We start from the raw sequence: 22,978 nt of genomic DNA on the forward strand, positions 1-22,978 counted from the left end.
AACCTCATCAGATTTCTTTTGGCCCAATCCTCTAATTTGTCTAGGTCCCTCTGTATCCTATCCCTACCCTCCAGCGTATCAACCACTCCTCCCAGTTTAGTGTCATCTGCAAACTTGCTGAGGGTGCAGTCCACGCCATCTTCCAGATTATTAATGAAGATATTGAACAAAACCGGCCCCAGCACCGACCCTTGGGGCACTCCACTTGATATAGGCTGCCAACTAGACATGGAGCCATTGATCACTACCCACTGAGCCCGATGATCTAGCCAGCTTTCTTTCTACCTTATAGTCCCTTCATCCAGCCCATACTACTTTAACTTGCTGGCAAGAATACTGTGGGACACAGTATCAAAAGCTTCGCTATAGTCAAGGAATAACACGTCCACTGCTTTCCCCTCATCCACAGACCCAGTTACCTCATCATAGAAGGCAATTTGGTTAGTCAGGCATGACTTGCCCTTTGTGAATCCATGCTGATTGTTCCTGATCACTTTCTTCTCCTCTAAGTGCTTCAAAATGAATTCCTTGAGGACCTGCTCCATGATTGATTTTTCCAGGGACTGAGGTAAGGCTGACTGGTCTGTAGTTCCTCAGATCCTCCTCCTTCCCTTTTTTAAAGATGAGCACTACATTAGCCTTTTTCCAGTCATCCGGGACCTCCCCCGATTGCCATGAGTTTTCAAAGATAATGGCCAATGGCTCTACAATCACATCCGCCAACTCCTTTAGCACCCTTGGATGCAGCGCATCCGGCCCCATGGATTTGTGCTCATCCAGCTTTTCTAAATAGTCCTGAATCACTTCTTTCTCCACAGAGGGCTGCTCACCTCCTCCCCATGTTGTGCTGCCCAGTGCAGCAGTCTGGTAGCTGACCTTGTTTGTGAAGACAGAGGCAAAAAAAAGCATTGAGTACATTAGCTTTTTCCACATCCTCTGTCACTAGGTTGCCTCCGTCATTCAGTAAGTGGCCCAAACTTTCCTTGACCACCTTCTTATTGCTAACATACCTGTAGAAATCCTTCTTGTTACTGTTAACACTTGCTAGCTGCAACTCCAAATGTGATTTGGCCTTCCTGATTTCACTCCTGCATGCCTGAGCAATATTTTTATACTCCTCCTGGTCATTTGTCCAATCTTCCACTTCTTGTAAGCTTCTTTTTTGTGTTTAAGATCAGCAAGGATTTCACTGTTAAGCCAAGCTGGTTGCCTGCCATATTTACTATTCTTTCTACACATCAGGATGGTTTGTTCCTGCAACCTCAGTAAGGATTCTTTAAAATACAACCAGCTCTCCTGGACTCCTTTCCCCCTCATGTTATTCTTCCAGGGAATCCTGCCCATCAGTTCCCTGAGGGAGTCAAAATCTGCTTTTCTTAAGTCCAGGGTCCGTATTCTGCTGCTCTCCTTTCTTCCTTGTGTCAGGATCCTGAACTCGACTATCTCATGGTCACTGCCTCCCAAGTTCCCATCCACTTTTGCTTCCCCTACTAATTCTTCCCTGTTTGTGAGCAGCAGGTCAAGAAGAGCTCTGCCCCTAGTTGGTTCCTCCAGCACTTGCACCAGGAGATTAAATCACTTCTGTGAACTGAGACATCCTTTGTAATGCCATAAGGCCTGAGCCTGAATCTGAAAAAATGACTGCTGCTTGCTGGGCATGCATCCCAGATCCACTTTACACTAGCATTATTGCTACTAGTTCGGCTGTCTTGACAGCTACATAATCGGATATTCTTTTAGATGTACTAATTCCCAATTTTGGTCTACAATATGCCATCCCGTTTTTTCTTTTTTGGACCCATCTGTATATATTTTACAAAAACGACTCCACTTTTCATCTATGTATTGGTATGCCTCATTTTTTATACCTACTGTCTCTTTTTACCCTTACGTTTTTATAAAATCCAAAGCCATGTTTGAACATCCAACTTTCCATCCATAACTAATTTTCCCATGACTTAAAAGTTTTTTTCATTCAGCTTTTCCTTGTATTTCAACTCCTGCATTCCCACACACTAACTCAAATGGTAAATTGAGTTCTAACATCGTGTGCTATAGTTCACCTATCGAATTCCCAACAATCCTTGGGTATTTGGTCTTTCATCACTGCAGTTCCCATTAACGGTGGTCTAGAAAGTTGGGTTCAGTAGTTTCCTTCCTAGTGTACCCGGCATTTCAGTAGCAGCTATCCATAGCATGCATATAGGAGTTGTAATAAGTGCACTGTGTGCAATTCGTAGTGCCTGGCTTGTGTTAAATCTAATTTTTTAAGTCTTGATTTTGATGCTGGCCCAAAAGCTTGGGAGCGATAGTCAGTAACTGGTCTGACACAGGCTCTGTAAACCAACTGCAGTGTTTTCTTATTCATGCCCAAATTAGTCCCAGAAAGACTTTTATGCAGGTTAACCCTTCCTGTATGTTTGTCTTTAACATAGTTTATATGATCTTTCCAAAGTAATTCAGTATCAAATATTACCCCTAAGCATTTAAACCTTTTAACTATGTCGCTTTGTTCTCCATACAGATACCAGCCCCCTTCTGTTTTCACCTTCATCCCTTTATACAGGCCCAACCTGCTATTCCCAGCAGAACTTCATCTTCCGTTAGGCTTTATTGATCCCTGGCTCTCCTCCAGGTGCAGCAATAAGGTTAATTGACCTAATTTAACCTACTCTGCTTTGTGTGGGTTGGACAACCCATCACACACTGACATTGTGCTCTGCCTGTACAGGGACCCAGATATTCACTGTCCTGAGGAATTTACATTTCAGAAGCATCCTTAAAAATTCAAACCAAAGCTTGAGTAGAGTTAATGCAGTTTAGCAGTGACATTGAGTGAGTTACTTCAACAATCAATGCATACAGCTTTCTGCTCAGGATGCCCTTCAGTGCCACAGAATTGCACATACTACACACAGCTCCCTCCAGAGGAGGTAGTGCTGAAAACTTAGTGCATTGTTAATGTTCCTTTTTCTAAACACAGCTATTGGATCCATTCAGAGCTTTTTGATATTTAGGGTATGAAACAACAGCAATTTCCCTCTACGAAGTCATTTTGCTACATGTCCATAGACAGGGAAAAAATCCTTTAAACACACAGTATAGTTTATACCACTGCTGTACAAATCCCAGATAGAATGCAATGCTGCTGTATGTCTTGCCATCTGTATTTGTGTAGCTCTACCAGCAAAGGTTATAAATACTGCTGATCTTACTGTTGGTTTATTTCTCAACCAGAGCAGTAGCTACCTGCTGTTCCAGGATCCTTTCCTCTCTAGCAAACAGATGGTCCTAAGTTGGCTGCCCTTACCATGGTTTAGATTCACCCGCAAGTCAGCATTATCAAGCTGTCAAAGGACCCATCTGCCCTGAGCAGCTGTTCTGGCATTTGCCTGTCTGTGTGCTGGGAACCTCAGCATTTCACCAATCTCAGACATATAAAATGTCTATTTCTGTTTTATTTGGGGGGTTGCAATTGATGCCATCTGGCTCTTGTTTTTAATCAAACGGATATTAAAAATCTTACACATTGAAGATCTGCTGTGGAAGTCATTGGACAGAAGAATGGACTTTTAGATATTTTGACCTAGTTTGCCGATCTTACCTTAGGCTTTCAAAACATTGATTTTTGTTGCAGCATTTAAAAAAAAGATTTAGGCAACGGCGGAGAGTAGAGAGACAAGTTATGGAATGAGCACAGAACCTGGGAGCAAGGAACTTGGTTTTTTTTTTTAATTACTGTTCTTCCGCTTTCTATTGTAAGTCCTTGAGCCAGTCATTTGGGCTTGTCTACACTGGCACTTTCCAGCGCTGCAACGTTCTCGCTCAGGGGTGTGAAAAAACACCCCCGCGCCCCCCAAGCACAGCAAGTTTCAGCACTGTAAAGCACCAGTGTTGACAGTGCACCAGCGCTGGGAGCTACGCCCCTCGTGGAGGTGGGTTTTTCAGAGCGCTGGGAGAGCTCTCTTCCAGCCCTCTGCCGTGACTACACAAGCCACGTAAAAGCACTGCCGCAGCAGCGCGTTAATGTTGCCAGTGTAGACTAGCCCTGAATCTCTGTGCTGCAATTGACCTGTTTTTGAAATGGAAATGATACTAACTGGTCTGAGTGGTTGAGGATTAATGAGTTAACATTTGCAAGGCTTTTGAAGATTAAAAGGACTTTATAAGTAGTGCTCAGTATTAGTATAACAAGGTGATGTGTTCACCTCTGTTTATAATGAGACACATTGTATAGGATTCCTACCCTAAGTCTTCTTATAATTTCCAACAAAAAGACCTTAATTGGACCTGTTCCTGAAGCGTATGGACCAGCAGTTCATTTGCAAACACAAGTTTCAACTCTTCAGTGTCTCCTGACCCTATATTTCCTATTTTAAGAGCAATTTGTTAAATATGAAACAAGATGCACTTTTTAAAAAGGGAACAACAAAAACTTCTCAACAAGATTTTCACTCGACTTTTTAATGGGGTCAGGCTCTACAATAAAATCATAGGGGCACCCAGCCTGCTAAGCCTGGATACTTTTCCACTGCTTCAAGCTTCCTGTTGAAATTTCCTGCTGTAGCCCACGAAAGCTTATGCTCAAATAAATTTGTTAGTCTCTAAGGTGCCACAAGTACTCCTGTTCTTTTTGCGGATACAGACTAACACGGCTGCTACTCTGAAACCTGCTATTGGAAAAACTCTGGGCGGTATTTTCTTGGGATTCCTATTACACTTTACATGATTCTCATGGGAGAACAGCGAGTACTATGAAAAAGTACAAATACTATAAAACTCTGGGTTTCCAGCTTATTCAGCTTTAATAAAACTAATAAACATCTTGTACATTTGCTTTCCTCTAGTTCATATCTGTGCAGTTTTTGCTGCCAGCTCATTTCACTTTTTCAAAAATAGTTACCCAAAGTTGTGCGTCTGAGGCTTCCATTTTCAGTATTGACAAGTGATTTTGGGGTGCCTAGCTTTGAGATACCCTAAAGGGCCTGATTTTCAGAATGTTCTGAGTGCCCACCTTACAAAAATCGAATCCTATTAAAGCTTCTCAGATTGGGTCCCCAGAATCACTAGTCACCCTCTGAAAAATTAAGGCCACAAGTTCTTTGTTAGGTGTCACAGTTCAGGCCAATTTCACTAGGCTCCCAGCTCCTCAGCTGTCATTTCTCTTGTGCAGACAACCACATCCCTCTCCTGTTACACCCTGCACAGTTCCCTGCCCACACTGTGTTATTCCCAGCAAGCCAGTGTGTCTAACCAGACCAGCATCAGTGCTTGGCTTACTCTTCAAGGGCCCTGAACAATCTAATTGCCAGCAGGTATGAGTTGCCACACAGCCCTTTATAAGCAAGCACATTTATTCTTAAGGTGAAAGCATTACAGAGAAAACATTAAAAACAAGAGAATCTACATGCATGCTAATAAGCTTACCAGAGATCACCCCACCCATACACAACTCCAACGGGGGCTCTGGCAGAAGTCAGTCCTTCAGACCCCACCAAGGGGTTTTTCTGGTTTACAAGTTGGTAACAGCCCAGCGCAAAACAGGCACCCATCACTCTGTAGGCCAAAGTTCTTCCAGCCTTTCCCAGAAAGGATTGCCCCCCCCAGGTTGGACGAAAGGTCCTGTCCATTTGCTGCACCAGAAAGAAGGCCTGGAGTCAGTTTAAACTCAGGCTACTTATTCAAAAGTCCTTTCTTTGACTGTTGGTCTCTGGAGAATCCAGCAGATGTGAGCCTCTCACCAGGCAGTGGGTACCTCTCTAGTGGTGGTACAACCTGTGAGAATTTGCCTAATTACCCCACACTGGTCAATTCCTGGAGGGCTGTGGTCCCACTCCCCCATGGAATTACATACTATCTCTGGCCCACAATGATACGTAAACCTAATACAGTAAGATCTCCCAAAGATCACTAGTCACCTTTGAAAAATTAAAGCCACAAGACCTTTGTTAGGCACCTAAATACCTACAACATGAGCACCCTGCAGTTCCCACTGAAGTCAGGATCCTGTCACTCATAAATATGTATTTAGGAACTGTAGCCTTTTATTTAAAGTGAATTTTGTAATGTGGTATTACACCACCGTGGGGTAGGCTCTGGTGGCTACAGTTTCAAGTTTAAACACAGTGAAAGTCACCTCTGCTACTTGCTTCAGAGTTAGTGTCTTTAGGAACACGTAAAGACCAAGGATAGTGACCACACATACATGTACCAGTACAAAGTCTAGTTTATTTTATGTGTTATTAAAGTTACAATTAAAGTTATGATTACCCAAGTATATAGAAGTTCTATACAGACCTGTGCTCAAGTTACAAATATACAGGCGAGTCTCATCTTACGCGGGGGTTCCGTTCCGCGGTTAGCGCGTAAAGCGAAAACCGCGTATAGTCAAAATTACATTGAGTTGAGTGGTGGGCAGAATCACCCGCCCTACAGGTACAGTATTAAAATTGTTGTTTTTCTTTTGTTTTTGTTTTTGCTGACTGCGTAAAGCTGAAATCGCACATGTTAAATGCGCGTAAGATGCGACAGACCTGTAGTTATACTCTCATCCTCAACAGTGTGCCCTTGTTGCCAAGAAGGCTAATGGCATTTTGGGTTGTATAAGTAGGGGCATTTCCAGCAGATCGAGGGATGTGATCATTCCCCTCTACTCAGCACTGGTGAGGCCTCATTTGGAGTACTGTGTCCAGTTTTGGGCCCCACACTACAAGAAGGATGTGGATAAATTGGAGAGAGTCCAGCGGAGGGCAACAAAAATGATTAGGGGGCTGGAGCACATGACTTATGAGGAGAGGCTGAGGGAACTGGGATTGTTTAGTCTGCAGAAGAGAAGAATGAGGGGGGGATTTGATAGCTGCTTTCAACTACCTGAAAGGGGGTTCCAAAGAGGATGGATCTAGACTGTTCTCAGTGGTAGAAGATGACAGAACAAGGATTAATGGTCTCAAGTTGCAGAGGGGGAGGTTTAGGTTGGACATTAGGAAAAACTTTTTCACTAGTAGGGTGGTGAAGAACTGGAATGGGTTACCTAGGGAGGTAGTGGAATCTCCTTCCTTAGAGGTTTTTAAGGTCAGGCTTGACAAAGCCCTGGCTGGGATGATTTAGTTGGGTTTGGTCCTGCTTTGAGCAGGGGGTTGGACTAGATGACCTCCTGAGGTCCCTTCCAACCCTGAGATTCTATGATTCTATGAGTAGTGTTAGGGTCTGATGGGTCTCTCCTGGCTTGATCATCAGTAGAGGGATGGTTCCCACTGGAGTCTCCCGTAGGGAGCTCAATTTTCCCATTCTAACCATCCTCTTTTTATAACGTGATTCTGTCTGTACCTACATTCTGCGCATCTTCATAAAAGTGTCAACCCTCTTTTCTCTTATTGGTCTGTGTCCCCTGGAAACTTAGGGGGACCCCAAGTTTCTATGGACTGTGTAAGTTCCCTTTGACCTCCTTAGCATTGGTGCACAACCTGTACCCTGCGGTTAAGACACATATCTGAGACAGATGTGCCTTTAGAGTATTTTTATGGTCTAATATTAATCCTCTGGGTAATTTTGCACATTTGGTATCTCTTTTCCCATAATGTCAGGGCATTGGGTTATTTCTCGGTCATTGGCTTAAATCATCATTTCTTGTCTCCAAGGCCTAAAATAGCTAAGCTAAAGTTTTGCAGGCCTCAGCCTATCGGTTCTTGCATTTCAGCTTGTCTTACTCATGTCTAATATTTGGTTTCTCTAAATACTGATCAATCTTATACTTTTATAATCCTACAAATTCATTCTAATTAACATACAATGAATATATGTAATATAACATTGATTAATCATAACATCACTCAATAAATGGATAATGAACTAAAATCATTGGCTACAGAACCTATTTTTAGGAGCTTTTTTTTTTTAATATTGACACTTTTGGTTTTTATTTCTTCAGCAAGATAAATTTTAAATTCTACGTAAAACCTATACTGAAGTTTTTAATCTTGTGTTTAAAAAAGCATGTTTGCTAGAAAAAGCCTGTACAGTTTATATTTGAGGAGTGAGCCTAATATATTAGCTTCCTAATACACTTTCCTTTTTCAGTTAAGTGCTTGTAAAATAAAAGCAAGTGGGAATTCAGAGGTGATGGCACAAACTAGATCACAAGTAGTTGTATCCTGCTTGAACCCAAGTGATAGCTTTGTAAAAGACTTCTGGCAGCCCCCTAAGAAAGATGCTTATAGTGATGTCCTAGCCACACAGAGGAATTTGCTTCTCCTTCATTCCTTCTGCTTGATCTGTCAGCTGTTTCCTGCTTTAGTTTATAATAGGTCTGTCAAGCGATTTAAAAAAATTAATTGTGCGATTAATCACACTGTTAAACAATAATAGAGTACCATTTATTTAAATATTTTTGGATGTTTTCTACATTTTCAAATAGATTTATTTCAGTTACAACACGGAATACAAAGTGTACAGTGCTCACTTTATATTTTTTATTACAAGTACTTGCACTATAAAAAAACAAAAGAAATAGTATTTTTCAGTTCACCTAATACAAGTACTGTAGTGCAATCTCTTTATCATGAAAGTTGAACTTACAAATGTAGAATTGTGTACTGCATTAAAAAATAAAACAATGTCAATCTTTAGAACCTACAAGTCCTACTTCTTGTTCAGCCATTGCTCAGGCAAACAAGTTGGTTTAGTTGCAGGAGATAATGCTGCCCGCTTCTTGTTTACAATCTCACCTGAAAATGAGAACAGGTGTTCTATGGCACTGTTGTAGTCAGCATTGCAAGATATTTATGTGCCAGATGCGCTAAAGATTAATATATCCCTTCATGCTTCAACCACCGTTCCAGGGGGCATGCGTCCATGCTGATGACAAGTTCTGCTCGATAACAATTCAAAGCAGTGTGGACCGACACATGTTCATTTTCATAATCTGAGTCAGATGCCACCAGCAGAAGGTTGATTTTCTTTTTCAGTGGTTCAGGTTCTGTAGTTTCCTCATTGGAGTGTTACTCTTTTAAGATTTTTTAAAGCATGCTCCACACCTTGTCCCTCTCAGATTTTGGAGGGCACTTCAGATTCTGAAACCTTGGGTTGAGTGCTGTAGCTCTTTCAAAATCTCACATTGGTTCCTTCTTTGCGTTTTGTCAGATCGGCAGTGGAAGTGTGCTTAAAATGAACAACATGTGTTGGGTCATCAGCCGAGACTGCTATAACACGAAATATACGCCAGAATGTGGGTAAAACAGAGCAGGAGACGTACAATTCTCCCCCAAGGAGTTCAGTCATAAATTTATGCATTATTTTTTTGATGAGTGTCATCGGCATGGAAACGTCCTCTGGAATGGTGGCCAAAGCATGAAGGGATATATGAATCTTTAGCGCATCTGGCATGTAAGTATTTTGCGATGCCGGCTACAAAAGTGCCATGCAAATGCTTGTTCTCACTTTCTGGTGACATTGTAAATAAGAAGAGGGCAGCGTTATCTCCTGTCAATGTAAACTGACTCGTTTGTCTGGGCGATCGGCTGAACAAGAAGTAGGACTGCGTGGGCTTGTAGGCGCTGAAGTTTTACATTGTTGGGTTTTTTTAGTGCAATTATGTAACAAATAAAAATCTTCATTTTTAAATTGCACTTTCACCACACAGATTGACTACAGTACTTGTATGAGGAGAATTGAAAAATACTATTTCTTTTATTTCTTTTACAGTGCAAATATTTGTAATAAAAATAATATACACTTTGATTTCGATTACAACACATTTTATATATTAAAATGTAGAAAAACATCCAAAATATTTTATCAATTTCAATTGGTATTCTATTAACAGTGCAATTGAAACTGTGATTAATCGTGATTAATTTTTTTGAGTTAATCGCGTGAGTTAACAGTGATTAATGGACAGCCCTAGTTTATAGTAGTTCCTGCTGATGTGCTGTGCAACAGTTAGCTTCTCTTTGAGCAGGAAAGCCTCTACTGCTCTAGTTTCTCTCCGGTGCAGTACCTCATCCTACCCTAACTTTTTACAATGATGTAACATTGTTTCAGGTAAGGGTTTTGGTATTAAATGAAAGTGTAATCCCAATGTCCTCTCCTAGTTTGGGTCAATGTGTGTTGGCTTCATTTTAGTCCCTCTATTCTCCAAGCAAGTCACTAATCCCAGAGAAAACTACGCTAGGCCTTGATCATTCCTACTCAGAGTATTAGAGAGCAATTGCTGAATGTATGGACAGGAGCGCAATCGTTTCTTTCCCCTTTTGGTTCTCTCATCTAAGCAGGTCTTTTTACAACATTACTACAGATGTTCTTCTGTAATTTGGAAAACACCTTCATTTTATGTAGGGAGAGTAGGATTTGAGCTATTTACCACTGTCTGAAGCACAACTACTACCTATGAGTAATGAACTACTGTATAGGAAGTTTCACTGCTGTATATCTTAGAAGGTTAAAGCAAGCCAAGAGCAGGGAAGCAACATTGTGGTGGTGTTGTGGAAATCCCCATTTTACAGTTTGTAACAGCAGTTTGACTAAAACTGGCTACAGTGTGTGATCTTAGTACTGACAGCTGGTTCCTCAGTACTGCTACTGTGTTTAGTGTGAGTAAACGCCCACATTTTATATAGTAGATCTCAGGACAAGGTCTTGTTTAGGCAGGTCTCGCCTACCTTCTCTTTAATTAAGAACTGGAATTACCTGCTTAACAAACTCCCCACTGACTGCCACCAATGTGACTGTTCCTGGACAAGCCAATACCAGGTGAGAGTGAGGTGGAGATTTTTGGATGTTTACAGGGAGTTCCCCCTGAGTGACGTGCAGTATTTAAGACACTCTTCCATCACTCAAGTTCAATACCCTGTACAATTATATTTCTAGCTCTTCTGCTGGCATCTTGGGAGTTACTTAGGTCCTGGTACTTAGCACTTATATACAGCCTTACATACATTAATCTTCAGAATCCCTTTGATGTAGGTAAGTGTTATATGTATTTTTAAAATTGGAGTGCTGAGGCATTAAGTCAGGTGTGGCCAACCTGAGCCTGAGAAGGAGCCAGAATTTACCAATGTATATTGCCAAAGAGCCACAGTAATATCTCAGCAGCCCCCCATCAGCTCCTCCACCCTGCTCCTACTGCCTCCCACCCACCAGCAGCCCCCTGATCAGCGCCTCCCCCTCCGTCCCCACACCTCCTCATCAGCTGTTTCGTGGCGTGCAGGAGGCTCTGCGGGGAGAGGGAGGAGCAAGGGCACAGCAGGCTTAGGGAAGGGGTCAGGAACGGGTGGAGTGAGGGCAGGGCCTGTGGCAGAGCCAGGGGTTGAGCCGTACACATCCCCTGGCACACTGGAAAATTGGCGCCGGTATCTCCAGCCCCAGAGTCGGTGCCTATACAAGGAGCCATATATTAACTTCTGAATTTACCGCACATAGGCTGCTTCTCTTCGGAGGAAATAAATTATTACAACCCAAAAATGCACTACCGTGAATTCTTTTTCAAGAAGTGTCTAACATAACAGCCCCTTTATGTAAGGCTCCAGTCCGTGGCTCTTTCATTATAGCCATTTAATATGAATTGAACCATATGATTCAGGAGTTCACTGTGTGATTCCAGCATTGGCAGAGGAATCTGATCTATATGACCAAACTGAATGCAGAAAAATGTGTTGCCCAGGTAACAGCCATTATACAGTGACTTCCTTCTCCAAATTACATCATCAATATGAACACCGACTACACCTGTAAAGTCCATAAGGGGTAATTCTGTTTTCACTGCTGGGAAAATTGAGGTGTACAGAGCCTAGGGGCCAGTCAATGCTCAGCACCCATAGTGGGAGCTGGATTTTCAAAGAGTCCAGCAAATGGGAGCTACAGCGAGCTGAGCACTCTTGAAAATCTGACCTTTTATTTAGGTCCCTAAATGAGAGCAGAGCGCACTCAAAAATCTGGCCCCAACTGTTTTGTCCAAAGTCCACCTGAAAGCTGGAAACAGTACTCAGGGGTTCCTGGCTCGCATTCCTGTCCTCACACCACTAGACATTGCCTCCTTCTCTGCTTTCCGTAGAGGAGGACTGGAATATTTCAAACCTTGGTTTACATCCTAGACAGTGTGTTGTAAAGCACCAGTGAAAATTACAGAACTCAAAGCAGTCCACTCGTCTGTCTGACCACAGTCCTATCCTGTGTTGAACATCTGTGACTATGAACAGCCAAGTACATGAAGCTGGCTTAAGCCAAAGTGAAGTGCTGCTTGTCTTTTCCCTGGACCTTGCTCTCTGAACATTTTTTCTTTCAAGAGATGAGAGCAAGAGATTTCCTTAGTCAAATGTTGGTGCCAATCCAGACGATAACTCTCAAGGTTAAGCACCGCTTTTGCTGGGCACGTTTATACACAACAGGGAGCGCGAGACAGAAAAAATGGGGTCTGCAGCTGCACTTGTTCCACAGCGTAACGTACTCTCAGGGTTTTCCGCCTGTGCCTGTGGCAGTAGGCGCAGAATGTCCGTGGTCCCAGCTTTATTGTAGTAACCTTGGAAATGTAAAGTACCGACACTATTTTTGGTGGGAAGGGGACTAGACGTAATACATGAATGCCTTTCCTGTGTGTACACAGTGTATCGTTAAACCCTCCTACAGCCCACTTGAGTATAGCAAGACTCCATACTGGAGAGACCTCCTGAATGTATTCTGTAGGGGCAAGTGGGGAAAAATGTGGGCAGATGAGGACTTCATTGTAAAATTGTGTGTTTAAACATATTTTGTATAAGTGTGAACTACAATCCCATCCAGAAATTAGGGAGTTTTTACTGCACACGTCAGATGCAGCCTTGCCTAGCTATCTTCCTCATTCTGCTAGAGTTGTCTTTTTTGCTGTGAGCTGGCCCTTTGGCCACACTGAAGCTATTCTTCCTGCTTTGAATCTTTGTCCTTCCCTGACATTGTCTGTCCTATTCCTGTTCACTGTTCTCCCTGCTGCCGGCAGTGGCTCTGTTTCTCACCGTGGCAGGAACAGAGAGCAGCTGGGAGATGGTGACAATAGGGAGGAGGCAACCAGTGGCAACCCTAACTGCTCCCCAGCCATTCCACATCCTCAGGAATCTACCCCCTTGTTCACACCCAGCTGGCAGGGCGACCGTCAGAGCCTGGAGGTGCAGGGTGCAGCTAGATGGTTTTTCAAAGGGAATGAGTGGGAAGAGGTGAGACCACAAGAGAGGACCCCAGTGGGCAGAGACATAGACAGGAGGCATATGGGAAGAATGTCCTCATGATTGTTGATTTCCCTTGAATTGAAGGGGGGCCTGGGGGCAAGAACATGAAGGGGTAGGGTGGAGGGAAGGGCTGCAAATGGAAGAGGCCTTTGCTCCGGACTCGTTAAATTCAAACGCTACACCAGCTATACAGGGGCTTGGTGTCTCTCACTAAACTACCCTGGGGTAACCCCATGCCCCCTCTGTTTTCCCCCACATCACCCCTCAGTGCTGACTATGTAATGTAGTTGCTCTACATCTGCGTTAGGCATATGAAGATGATCCCAAAATAGCTGGTCCAGCAGCATGTATTCAAAGCCAAATTAGGTGTTCTGTGTGGGCTTCTAAAACCCTAATACCACTTCTGGGATAACACTTCGTAACAAGCTGATGTTGGCTGTGATGACTGTCAAGGGTAAAAGGTTTGGCTATAAAAGGTAGTGGTTTACAGAGCAGGTCTCACTTCGAATTTGCTGCCTACCTTGCTTTATATACACGCTGCGTTTGTTTCCAGCACTAGCATTCCGTTCAGATAAGAAATTCAGTGGCTGCCAGCAAACAAAAACAGGAAAACAGAGCAGCTGTGGTCATATATACTGATGACCTACTTAAAATCGTGTGTGTGTGTGTGTGGATAATACCGGCTGACGGTCTGAGGGATTGTTAGCAGAATAATGAACACAAACCATGGACCTCGTTTGTTTAGCGGTAGTTTATGAACATCAGAAATGTTTTATTTTTGATTACATCATTTAGGCTTCTTTAGCTGTGATAGCTCATTCTGTTCTTTTTGTCTCACCGCTCAGACACCTTTTGTATTGCGAATACAGACAGTGCTGGTGCTTCAGAAGATGCAGTTAAATCTCACAATGTCTTAATCTTTAGAGCTGAAGAATACAAGGCTTACAGCATCTAACCAGTTAGCAGAACTATAATGGCTGAGACCCGGGATGTTTCTGGGCATTATAATTTTTCTGAACATGCTTCAGGAAGAGCTGGTTGTAAAACAATATTTGAAAGATACCGTGCTGTCTTCTGTTTGTAAGAAAACAGGGCTGTATAAAAGGATCTGGTCAAGGGTGGTAGGTCAAAAATTCAACTCCCCTGTGGCAATCAACGCATGTGAAATGCAGATTGCACATATGTGTCTTCTCTCCATTTCTGCCTCCTATAAGAAAACTAATTTTTCACTGGGCAAATCCACTCAGAAGAGAGCAGAATTCTCCTGTCACTTGATTGCCCACATTCAGGAGCAAAGTGGACAGGCGCAGTGAAGGAAATAATTCTCTACATGCTTCCACCATCTGGGCATGTGTACACTTACCAAAGTGGCTAAACAGTGCATTCATTTGGATTGTCATCACCAATACTGGAATGTCTTATTTTTGAATAAATTGTCGAGGTCTTTAAAATAAATAAATAAAAGGTATCAACAGGGTACTATGTATCAGAGGGGTGGCCGTGTTAGTCTGGATCTGTAAAAGCACCTTATAGACTAACAGACTTATTGGAGCATGAACTTTCGTGGGTGAATACCCACTTCGTCGGATGCAAGTAACAGGGTACTATAAACACCTACATAAAATTCCTCAAGGTAGTTCAGTTACTTGGCCTACCACAAAAACTTTTCTCATCAAGAAATTATACATAAAACATTCCTATTTCTTCAGCGACTGTAGAATTTTACTTTCCATAAATTGAGTTCTATAAAGAATAAATTTGTTTCTTCTTATGCCCGTCACAATTCTCAAAGCAGTAATCAAAACCTAGAGTTTGTAAACAGATGTTTAAAAATGAAATAAGTAGAAAACTCACCACAGTTTGGCTTCTCCATCTCTTGGCAACCAAAAATTCTACAGTGATTGAGGCTTAAACATGCATGTAATAAAAATAACACCAATGTGTAACCCAGATAGTTTCTAGTTTTTTACCAAGCCCTTTGTGGTAGAAATTTCATTTCTCTCACACCTTCAAATGTGTCTGGCAATAGGCATAGGCAACGAGTGATATGTGCCCGTGTTCCACCAATATTCAGGAACGTGGGCCCGGCTCCACCAATGTTTGGGCTTATATTTTCAGAGCCATCCCATCCATAGGACAGACCAGGGCAACCGCCCTGTGCTTGGGGGGTGGGGGGAGCCTGCACCTCAGGGGGGATGCAGGGTCCAGGGCGGCCTGGGGGGCTAGCAAGGGGCCTGGCACTGGCAGCACTGAGTGACCTGGCCCCAGCCCACCCCGCTCCACCCCACACTCCACCCCTTCCCCCAATTCCTGCCTCTTCCCGCCCCTGCTGCACCCCACCCCCATTCCACCCATTCCCCAAGCCCCCGCCTCTCCAGCTTCTACCCCCGAGCGACGCTGGGAGTTGGGGGAACGGGGTGGGCTGGGGCCGAGTTGCTCGCTGCTGCCAGTGCCAGGCCCCCTGAAGGCCAGGGCCCCGCAAAGGGGACCTGCTTGGACCTGTTCTAGGCACCACCAAAAATGATACAAACCTGGTGCCCATGGCAATAGGGCAGGGGTGGGCAAACTTTTTGGCCCAAGTGCCAATCTGTTATGGAAATTGTATGGCAGGCCATGAATGCTCACAAAATTGGGGTGGGGTTGCGAGAAGGGGTGAAGACTCCAGCTGGGGGTGTGGGTTCTGAGGTGGGGTTGGGGATGAGGGGTTTAGGGTGTAGGAGGGTGCTCTATGCTGGGATCGAGGGGTTTGGAGGGCAGGGGGGGATTAGGGCAGGCGGTGGGGTGTGGAAGGCGGTCAGGGATGCAGGCTCCGGGCGGTGCTTACCTTAAGCAGCTCCTGGAAGCAGTGGAATGTCCCCTCTCCGGCTCCTATGTGGAGGCACGGCCAGGCAGCTCTGCATGCGCTGCCCACCCCCGCAGCTCCCATTGGCCATGGTTCCCTGCCAATGGGAGCTGCAGTGGCAGCGCTTGGGGTGGGGGCAGCATGCGGAGCCCCCTGGCTGTCCCTATGCATAGGAGCCGGAGTGGGGACATGCTGCTGCTTCGAGGAGCCATGCAGAATGGGGCAAGCCCCAGACCCTGCTCCCCAGCAGTAGCTCGAGGGCCGGATTAAAACATCTGATGGGTCGGATGTGGCCCGCAGGCCATAGTTTACCCACCACTGCAAAAGGGCAACTTTTCCCATCCCTCACAGCAGTAGCTCTGCATTGCTGAAGTTTACTGCACCCTGGATGGCAAGATGTTCCTTTTATTCACTAGCTGGAAGCTTTGGTAACAACAGAGGAAAATGGGGCTAAAACAAAGGGGGCAAATTGTATATTCTGTAACTCAACTAATTAGCTTTAATATACTAGTGAAACCACTGGATAGCATTTAGCAAAGCATATTCACTTTCTGACTTGGGCACCTACTTAAAATGGAGCCTACTGTAGGTAATTTGTTTCCCACAAAGCCCTGAGAAGTTGGCAGGGAAAGCATACCTGTGAAAACAATGCAATACCGTTGGTGTTGCACGCTGCTGATTCAGTGGGGAGGTGACATGGCTCTTTGGAAAAGCTTCCCATTCTGCCACTGCCTGTGGATGTTGCATGCTATAGGAAATCAATGGGGTGGGAAGAGATTATACATGATTAGTTGTCTCTGTAATGCAGATATTGCATTAGCTGTCGTAGGAGTCAGAGTGCCACCGCCAGGTTAGTAGAGTCCAGGAGTGAATGCAAGTTACCAGGTCCCATGGGAGCTTGGCATGTACTATATTATTGTATTTTCCTGGAGCAGTATTGATGTGGCATCTACAAAGTGTGACAGGAGGTGAAATGGAGGTTTTATCTCTCCACAGTGTTTCACAGCAACAAATTATCCTTCCTTCTAAAGGAAGTGAAATCTCTACATAAATGCATGTTCAGCACCATCTTGTCAGATTATAGTGCAAAATATTGGCATTTAGACTGCACAGACCTATGTCCTTGTGAGTGAATTTGAGCTGGACTAGATTAAGCGCCCTTTACAAACATACAGTACAGAGAAGAATCAATACTATGTAAAGGAAGCCACTTCAGTTTATTTACCACATAAATCTCTTTGTAGAACTGAATGGTACTACTTATGCTGGTGGTCATTAGCAAGATGGATCGGGTTATAACACAGATGACATTACATGTGTGGATCTCTCTTAAAGAGTTACCTAGGGAGGTAGTGGAATCTACATCCTTAGAGGTTTTTAAGGCCCAGCTTGACAAAGCCCTGGCTGGGATGATTTAGTTGGGGTTGGTCCTGCTTTGAGGAGGGGGTTGGACTAGATACCTCCTGAGGTCTCTTCCAACCCTAATCTTTTATGATTCTAAAGCAGGGAAGGGGAGTTTTTGGAAATGGCGCCAGTTCCTTGCACCTCCTTCTGGGTGTGGGGCCATCAGGATAAACTTGCTTCCTATGTGCCTCAAAAATGAAAACGTGTATGTATAGATCATTTTGAGTGAATGTAGTGTTCATAAAAGGTGTTAGATTGACAGCCCTGGTGATTAAAATAGTATATCTGATACAGAATAGCCAGAAACAATGAACCTTTCCCCCACACAACTCATTATCAGTGTGCATCAGTCCTGACCTAAGGCAACTTCTCCCTGGAACAAGAGTTTAGTTCAGTCACTATGGTAATCTCAATCTTGGAACTTTTCCTAAGGTGGCCAATAAGATGCTAGTTATGATGACTTGAGCTGTGGATACCTGTTCACTAGGAACCAGACTGACACCACCTATTCATTTCGCAATAGCCCCAAAAAGCCATCACCAGTAACGACAACAGTCATCATCGAGTTGGGCCTGTTTTGAACCCTCTAGCTGCAGGCAATTAACTTAGATCAGTCCCCTGAGCCATCCAGCCCCTCCTTGTGCTTTGTTTTTGTTATAGAGAGAAGCTTTGGGGATATGTTCTTTCAAGTGTTTTCCCAGAATTTCTTTGCATAGACCATATTGGAAGAGTTGACCTGACTCCTCCCATATAGGAAGGAAAAGACCTTCAATATCCATTTAGGAGCAATAGATGAACTCAGCCACCCTGAATTGGTGCAAACTTTCCAGTTACATGTGAGTTTGATGCTGCAGTAATCAGCCCTGATAATAGGAACAGAGCTTCACTGACACTGAGCCTCAGGAATATCACTTCCTCTCCCTAACAACTGGAAAGGGAAAAAGTCACAGTCAGCAAAAGATTGAGTCACCAAGCTGTCACGCTGAGAGCCACAGAAATGTTCCAGTTTGCCTTGCTAGTCCTGTGCCAATTTTAGGGTGAGAGTATGCATGATAGTCATCAGTTGTGAAACACCAAGACTCCCTGGAACCACAGATTCATGTCCCAGTAAGATTAATTCAACCCTACATCCTTTGGAGCTGCATGCAGTGAACTGCATGTGTAGGTCATTCAGATGAGATCTTCTAAAATCAGAGGGCTTATAGGATCTGCAGAGATTAAAGCTCACCTGGCATATTTTGAAAGAACAGAGATGTGCACTGGTGTATTGGGTGGTGGTAGGTCACATTAGCTGGCTTGATCTAACACCCTCTAAAAGTCAAGACAAGGCTCCCCCTTATGCTTTAATTCAACCACCTTAGCACATGCTGACGTGCCGCTCGCCTTGGCGCGACTAGAGCCTTGGAAGGTGTTAGATTGTGCTAGCTCAGGGTGGGTGAGGGAATATCTTTTATTGGACTAACTTCAGACAAAAAAGGGTTTTAAAACGAACCCTTGTCCCAAAGCTGGGATATTGTGGCTAGCACTCTCCTGCTTAGTGTCACAACATTGGCTGGGAATCCTGGCTGTCTCTTAAAGGTCTTGTGGGAGGACAGGAAATGTGCAGCAATTAAGAGCACAACTCTGCCATGTAGCAGCAGGACAGCTGTACCAGTGAGCATATGTAAATCAATCGGTGCTACCGTTCACTGGCTTTCCCTCTCTCTGCCACCATTTCCCAGGCTGTGAAATGGGAATAATACTTTACAGGGTGCTCAGATGCCATGGTGACAGGTGTGGTATAAGAACCTAAACACCCCTTCCATTGGCGTAGGTAGGGTCTACACTGAAGAGCTATAATGGTGCAGCTGCAACAGCATTTCAAGTATAGACAAGCCATGGGCCTTGCAACATTGTGAGGTGTAGGGAAGTCTGTGGCTGAATCAGGGATTGAACCCACGTCTTATGAGCCCCAGTTTAGTGTTCTATCCACTAAATCATCTGTTGTAAGCTAGGGTAGATTTTTTTGTTCATAGTTATATTTAAGAGGAAAATAGCAAGATTGACAAATATTCCTTTAATATTACGTCCCACAGATGTGAGGAAATTTACATTCAAATGCACAAACCTAAGTCCTTTAAGGTACAGCAGATGCAGCACGTAGGACAGTTTCGGATCACGGACTATTTGTAAAATCTAATTCCCTGGGATGCTGACAGACTTAAATACACCTATGTATCATATAGGACTGTTGGATTCTGTGCTAATATAGCTTCATGTGTCAGTTTAGAATCTCACTTATACTTTGTAGCATATTAATAATCATAGCTAAGTACAGGGTGTGAAACTAGGGCAGCGGAGTGGCCAAACGCTGACCTAGATTTTTTTTTGGATGGCTTCCTAAAGGGGAGATCTAGATAAAAACTCTCTGCCTCTGAAACAAATTTCTAACTGATGTTTCTGTTCAGGGGAAGTCTTCCCCTGACATGCTGCCTTCCTTCTTGGGGCCCCCATCCTGGCCATGTAATTAAAATGATAGCAGTAAATTAACTGGTTTAGTCTGGGTTTAGGAACTTAACCAAATTTTAGCTTAGAGAGAATTTTTACTGCAAATTTCAAATACATTTTTGAGAATAAATGTCTAATAAGAAATCTGTCTAAACTATAATGTTTAGAGAAAAAGGTAATTTATTTCCTTTAGGTTTCTCTATATATAAGTCATTGAGCTTAAAGTGTCTGTGTTATGGAGGAGCTCTAGTGGCTCTTGAGTTAAGGTTACATTGAAATTTCCATTTAAAGCAGGGTTAATACTTCAAACATGAAATTCTTCTTTGAGATGAGTGTCCCTGTGGGTGCTCCACTCCAGGTGGTGGTGCACACCTGCGCCTTCGCTTGGAGAGTTTTACAGCAGGGCCCACACAGGTCGTGCACGCATGGTGCCTGCCTCATGCGCCATTGGCAATTGAAGTATCGCGTGCACGACCCGGACCCCTCAGTTCCTTCTCAAATGTCTCTGGTCTGAGATGGAGTTCTCCAGTCCTTTAAAAACCTGTAGTTTTACTCAGATAAGTTACATAGTTAGCTTTAGTAGTCTTTCTAGTAGTTAGCTTTCATTTTTTAGCTTAGTTCCTGTTAAAAAAATATAATAATTATTTACTCTGTAGTTAAGTTCATTGATAATGCCAGGTTCAAAATGTGACCATTGCAGCAAATTGAAAGCTAGGGCACAAAGGGACAGGGACCTGAGGCTTAAGCTCATTTTAATGGAGAAGTCCTTGAGACCAGCCTCAGATCCAGGACCAGTTCCTTCACCACCTGATATTCTCATATAAACCTTCTAGAACTCCACGCTGTCCGCAATGCCTGCCTCCACTTCCTGCCATTCATAAAAAATCAACACATAAGGGTCATGACCAACAATGTCACCTACATATTCCATATAAACAGGCAAGGGGGAGCCAGATCACATTCGCTCTGCACCGAGGCCATCAAACTTTGGAGTCTCTGTTAATTCAACACAACATCCATATCTCAGCTTCATACCTACCTGGATGCCAGAGCACAAGAGCAGACAAATGCAGCAGACGATTTCCACACGACCATGAAAGGGATTTGAGCAATCCAGTACTGCAACACGTATTCCGATGATGGGGTCACCTACGCATCGACCTATTTGCCACTGCCCGCAACACAAAGTGTCAAAAATTTTGCTCCGGGGCAGGTCTAGGGAAGCAAGCCATGGGAGACGCATTCCTAATCAGCTGGAACACGGACTTCCTATATGCGTTCCCACTGATACTATTGCTACCCAGGGTAATACATAAAATAAGGACCGACGTAGCCCCCACATGGCTGAGACAACGGTGGTATCCCTACATGTCAGCACATCCCCCAGTCACACTCGCTCTCCACTCAAATCTACTGATACAACAGGAGGGACAGTTACAACACCCCAACTTGCAGATGCTACATCTCAAGGCATGGGCTTCTCTGTGGATCTCTCGTGACAAGCTAAACTATTCAGACCAGGTCCAAAGGGTGTTACTCCATAGCAGGTCAAGCACATCAGGGCTGTGTTCTTGAAAAGGGTGATGGATACTGGGGACCTGCTGGTACAGCAGTGGTGTAGGCAGGAGGGGACACTTGGGTGGGCCCCGGGTGGGTGGGCAATGACAGGGGGCAGAGGGGTAGGAGCAATCTGGCCACCTCCCCCCCCCGCCCCCAATCTGGTCTTGTGAGGGGGGGAATAGACGCTCTGGCCATGGGCTCCCAGAAAAATGAGGTCCCTGTAAAAATGTGTGTCCCCGCACCCCACCCCACTCTGCCCCCGCCCGGTGCTCGGGATTTGCCTCACTCCGCCTGGTGCTCCTGCTGGGCATCAGGGTGCGGGGGCTTGCCTCGCTCTGGCACACCAGCCAGGGAGCAGGGGTCGGGAGCTTGGAATGTTTGCAGGAATGTACTGTATATCCGTTTGTAGTACTGTACTGTAAATTGCAAAGAACGGTATTGGAACCAACGTGAATCCGAAAAAGTTCCCCTATTGATGAGCGATGGATATGAGAAATAATGGATAAGTGGGAGACGTATACCAGGGACCCCCTGTACTCGTAGCACCTATCTGTATAAGTGGAGGAGATTTACAACATGGTGCACCGCCAAACAAACTGATGCAACATCTACACCTCTCCCACTGGTCCTAGACTACTGCTTAGAACTAAAACAATCGGGCCTTTCCATCAGCTTACTGAAAGTACACCTGGCAGCCATCACCCCTTTTCACCGAAAGATTAACAACACTACAATATTTGCCCACCCAATCACCAAATGATTCCTCAAGGACATACAATCTCTCTACCCGGACATCACACCACCCCTGTACCTCAGGACTTGAATCTGGTGCTAACGACCCTTGCTCGGAAACCTTTCAAACCTCTAGCAATCTGCTCCTTATTGCACCTGTCCATGAAGGTGTCATTTCTAGTAGCTATCATGTCAACCAGACGTGGGAGAAATAGGGGTGCTTACGGAAGACCCACCATATATGATCTTTTTTTAAGGATAAAGTTATGCTACATATCCATCCAAAATTTCTACCCAATGTGCATTAATCATTTCACATTAATGAACTGATACAGCTTCCGACTTTCTTCCCTAAACCGCATGCGAACTTGCTTGAAGCTATGATCCACACCCTGGATGTTAGAAGAGCACTGGCTTTTTACCTGAACAGAACCAAGCCATTTTTAACTTCTCCAAAACTCTTTGTATCCATAACAGAATGATCCAGGGGTACATCCATATGCACTCAGACTCTCTAAATGGATACCTGGATGTATTCGCCTATGCTACCCAGCACCCAGCCCCCGTCAACAATCAGGGCGCACTCAACCAGATCTATATGGCTGAGGGAACTGGGATTGTTTAGTCTGCAGAAGAGAAGAATAAGGGGGGATTTGATAACTGCTTTCAACTACCTGAAAGGGGGTTCCAAAGAGGATGGATTTAGACTGTTCTCAGTGGTCCCTGATGACAGAACAAGGAGTAATGGTCTCAAGTTGCAGTG

At 44.2% G+C, this 22,978-nt stretch overlaps 1 protein-coding gene across 5 annotated transcripts in view; it reads left to right on the forward strand.

The window, feature by feature from the left end:
- Positions 1-22,978, forward strand: part of MYO1D (myosin ID) — a 350,229-nt gene that overhangs the window by 261,258 nt on the left and 65,993 nt on the right. Inside the window, exon 22 of one of the 5 annotated variants that reach the window (XM_039504264.1) lies at positions 20,863-20,962. The exons of 3 other annotated variants lie outside the window; for them this stretch is intronic. In XM_039504264.1, coding sequence (XP_039360198.1) covers positions 20,863-20,926 — 64 coding nt within the window. In that variant the 3' untranslated portion in view covers positions 20,927-20,962. Of the gene's footprint in view, positions 1-14,035; positions 14,128-20,862; positions 20,963-22,978 lie in introns of those variants that run through there. One more of the 5 variants, XM_039504265.1, reaches the window with a different exon arrangement.

This window comes from Mauremys reevesii, linkage group 17 (genome assembly GCF_016161935.1).
Source record: "Mauremys reevesii isolate NIE-2019 linkage group 17, ASM1616193v1, whole genome shotgun sequence".
In the NCBI taxonomy this organism is placed as follows: Eukaryota; Metazoa; Chordata; order Testudines; family Geoemydidae; genus Mauremys; species Mauremys reevesii.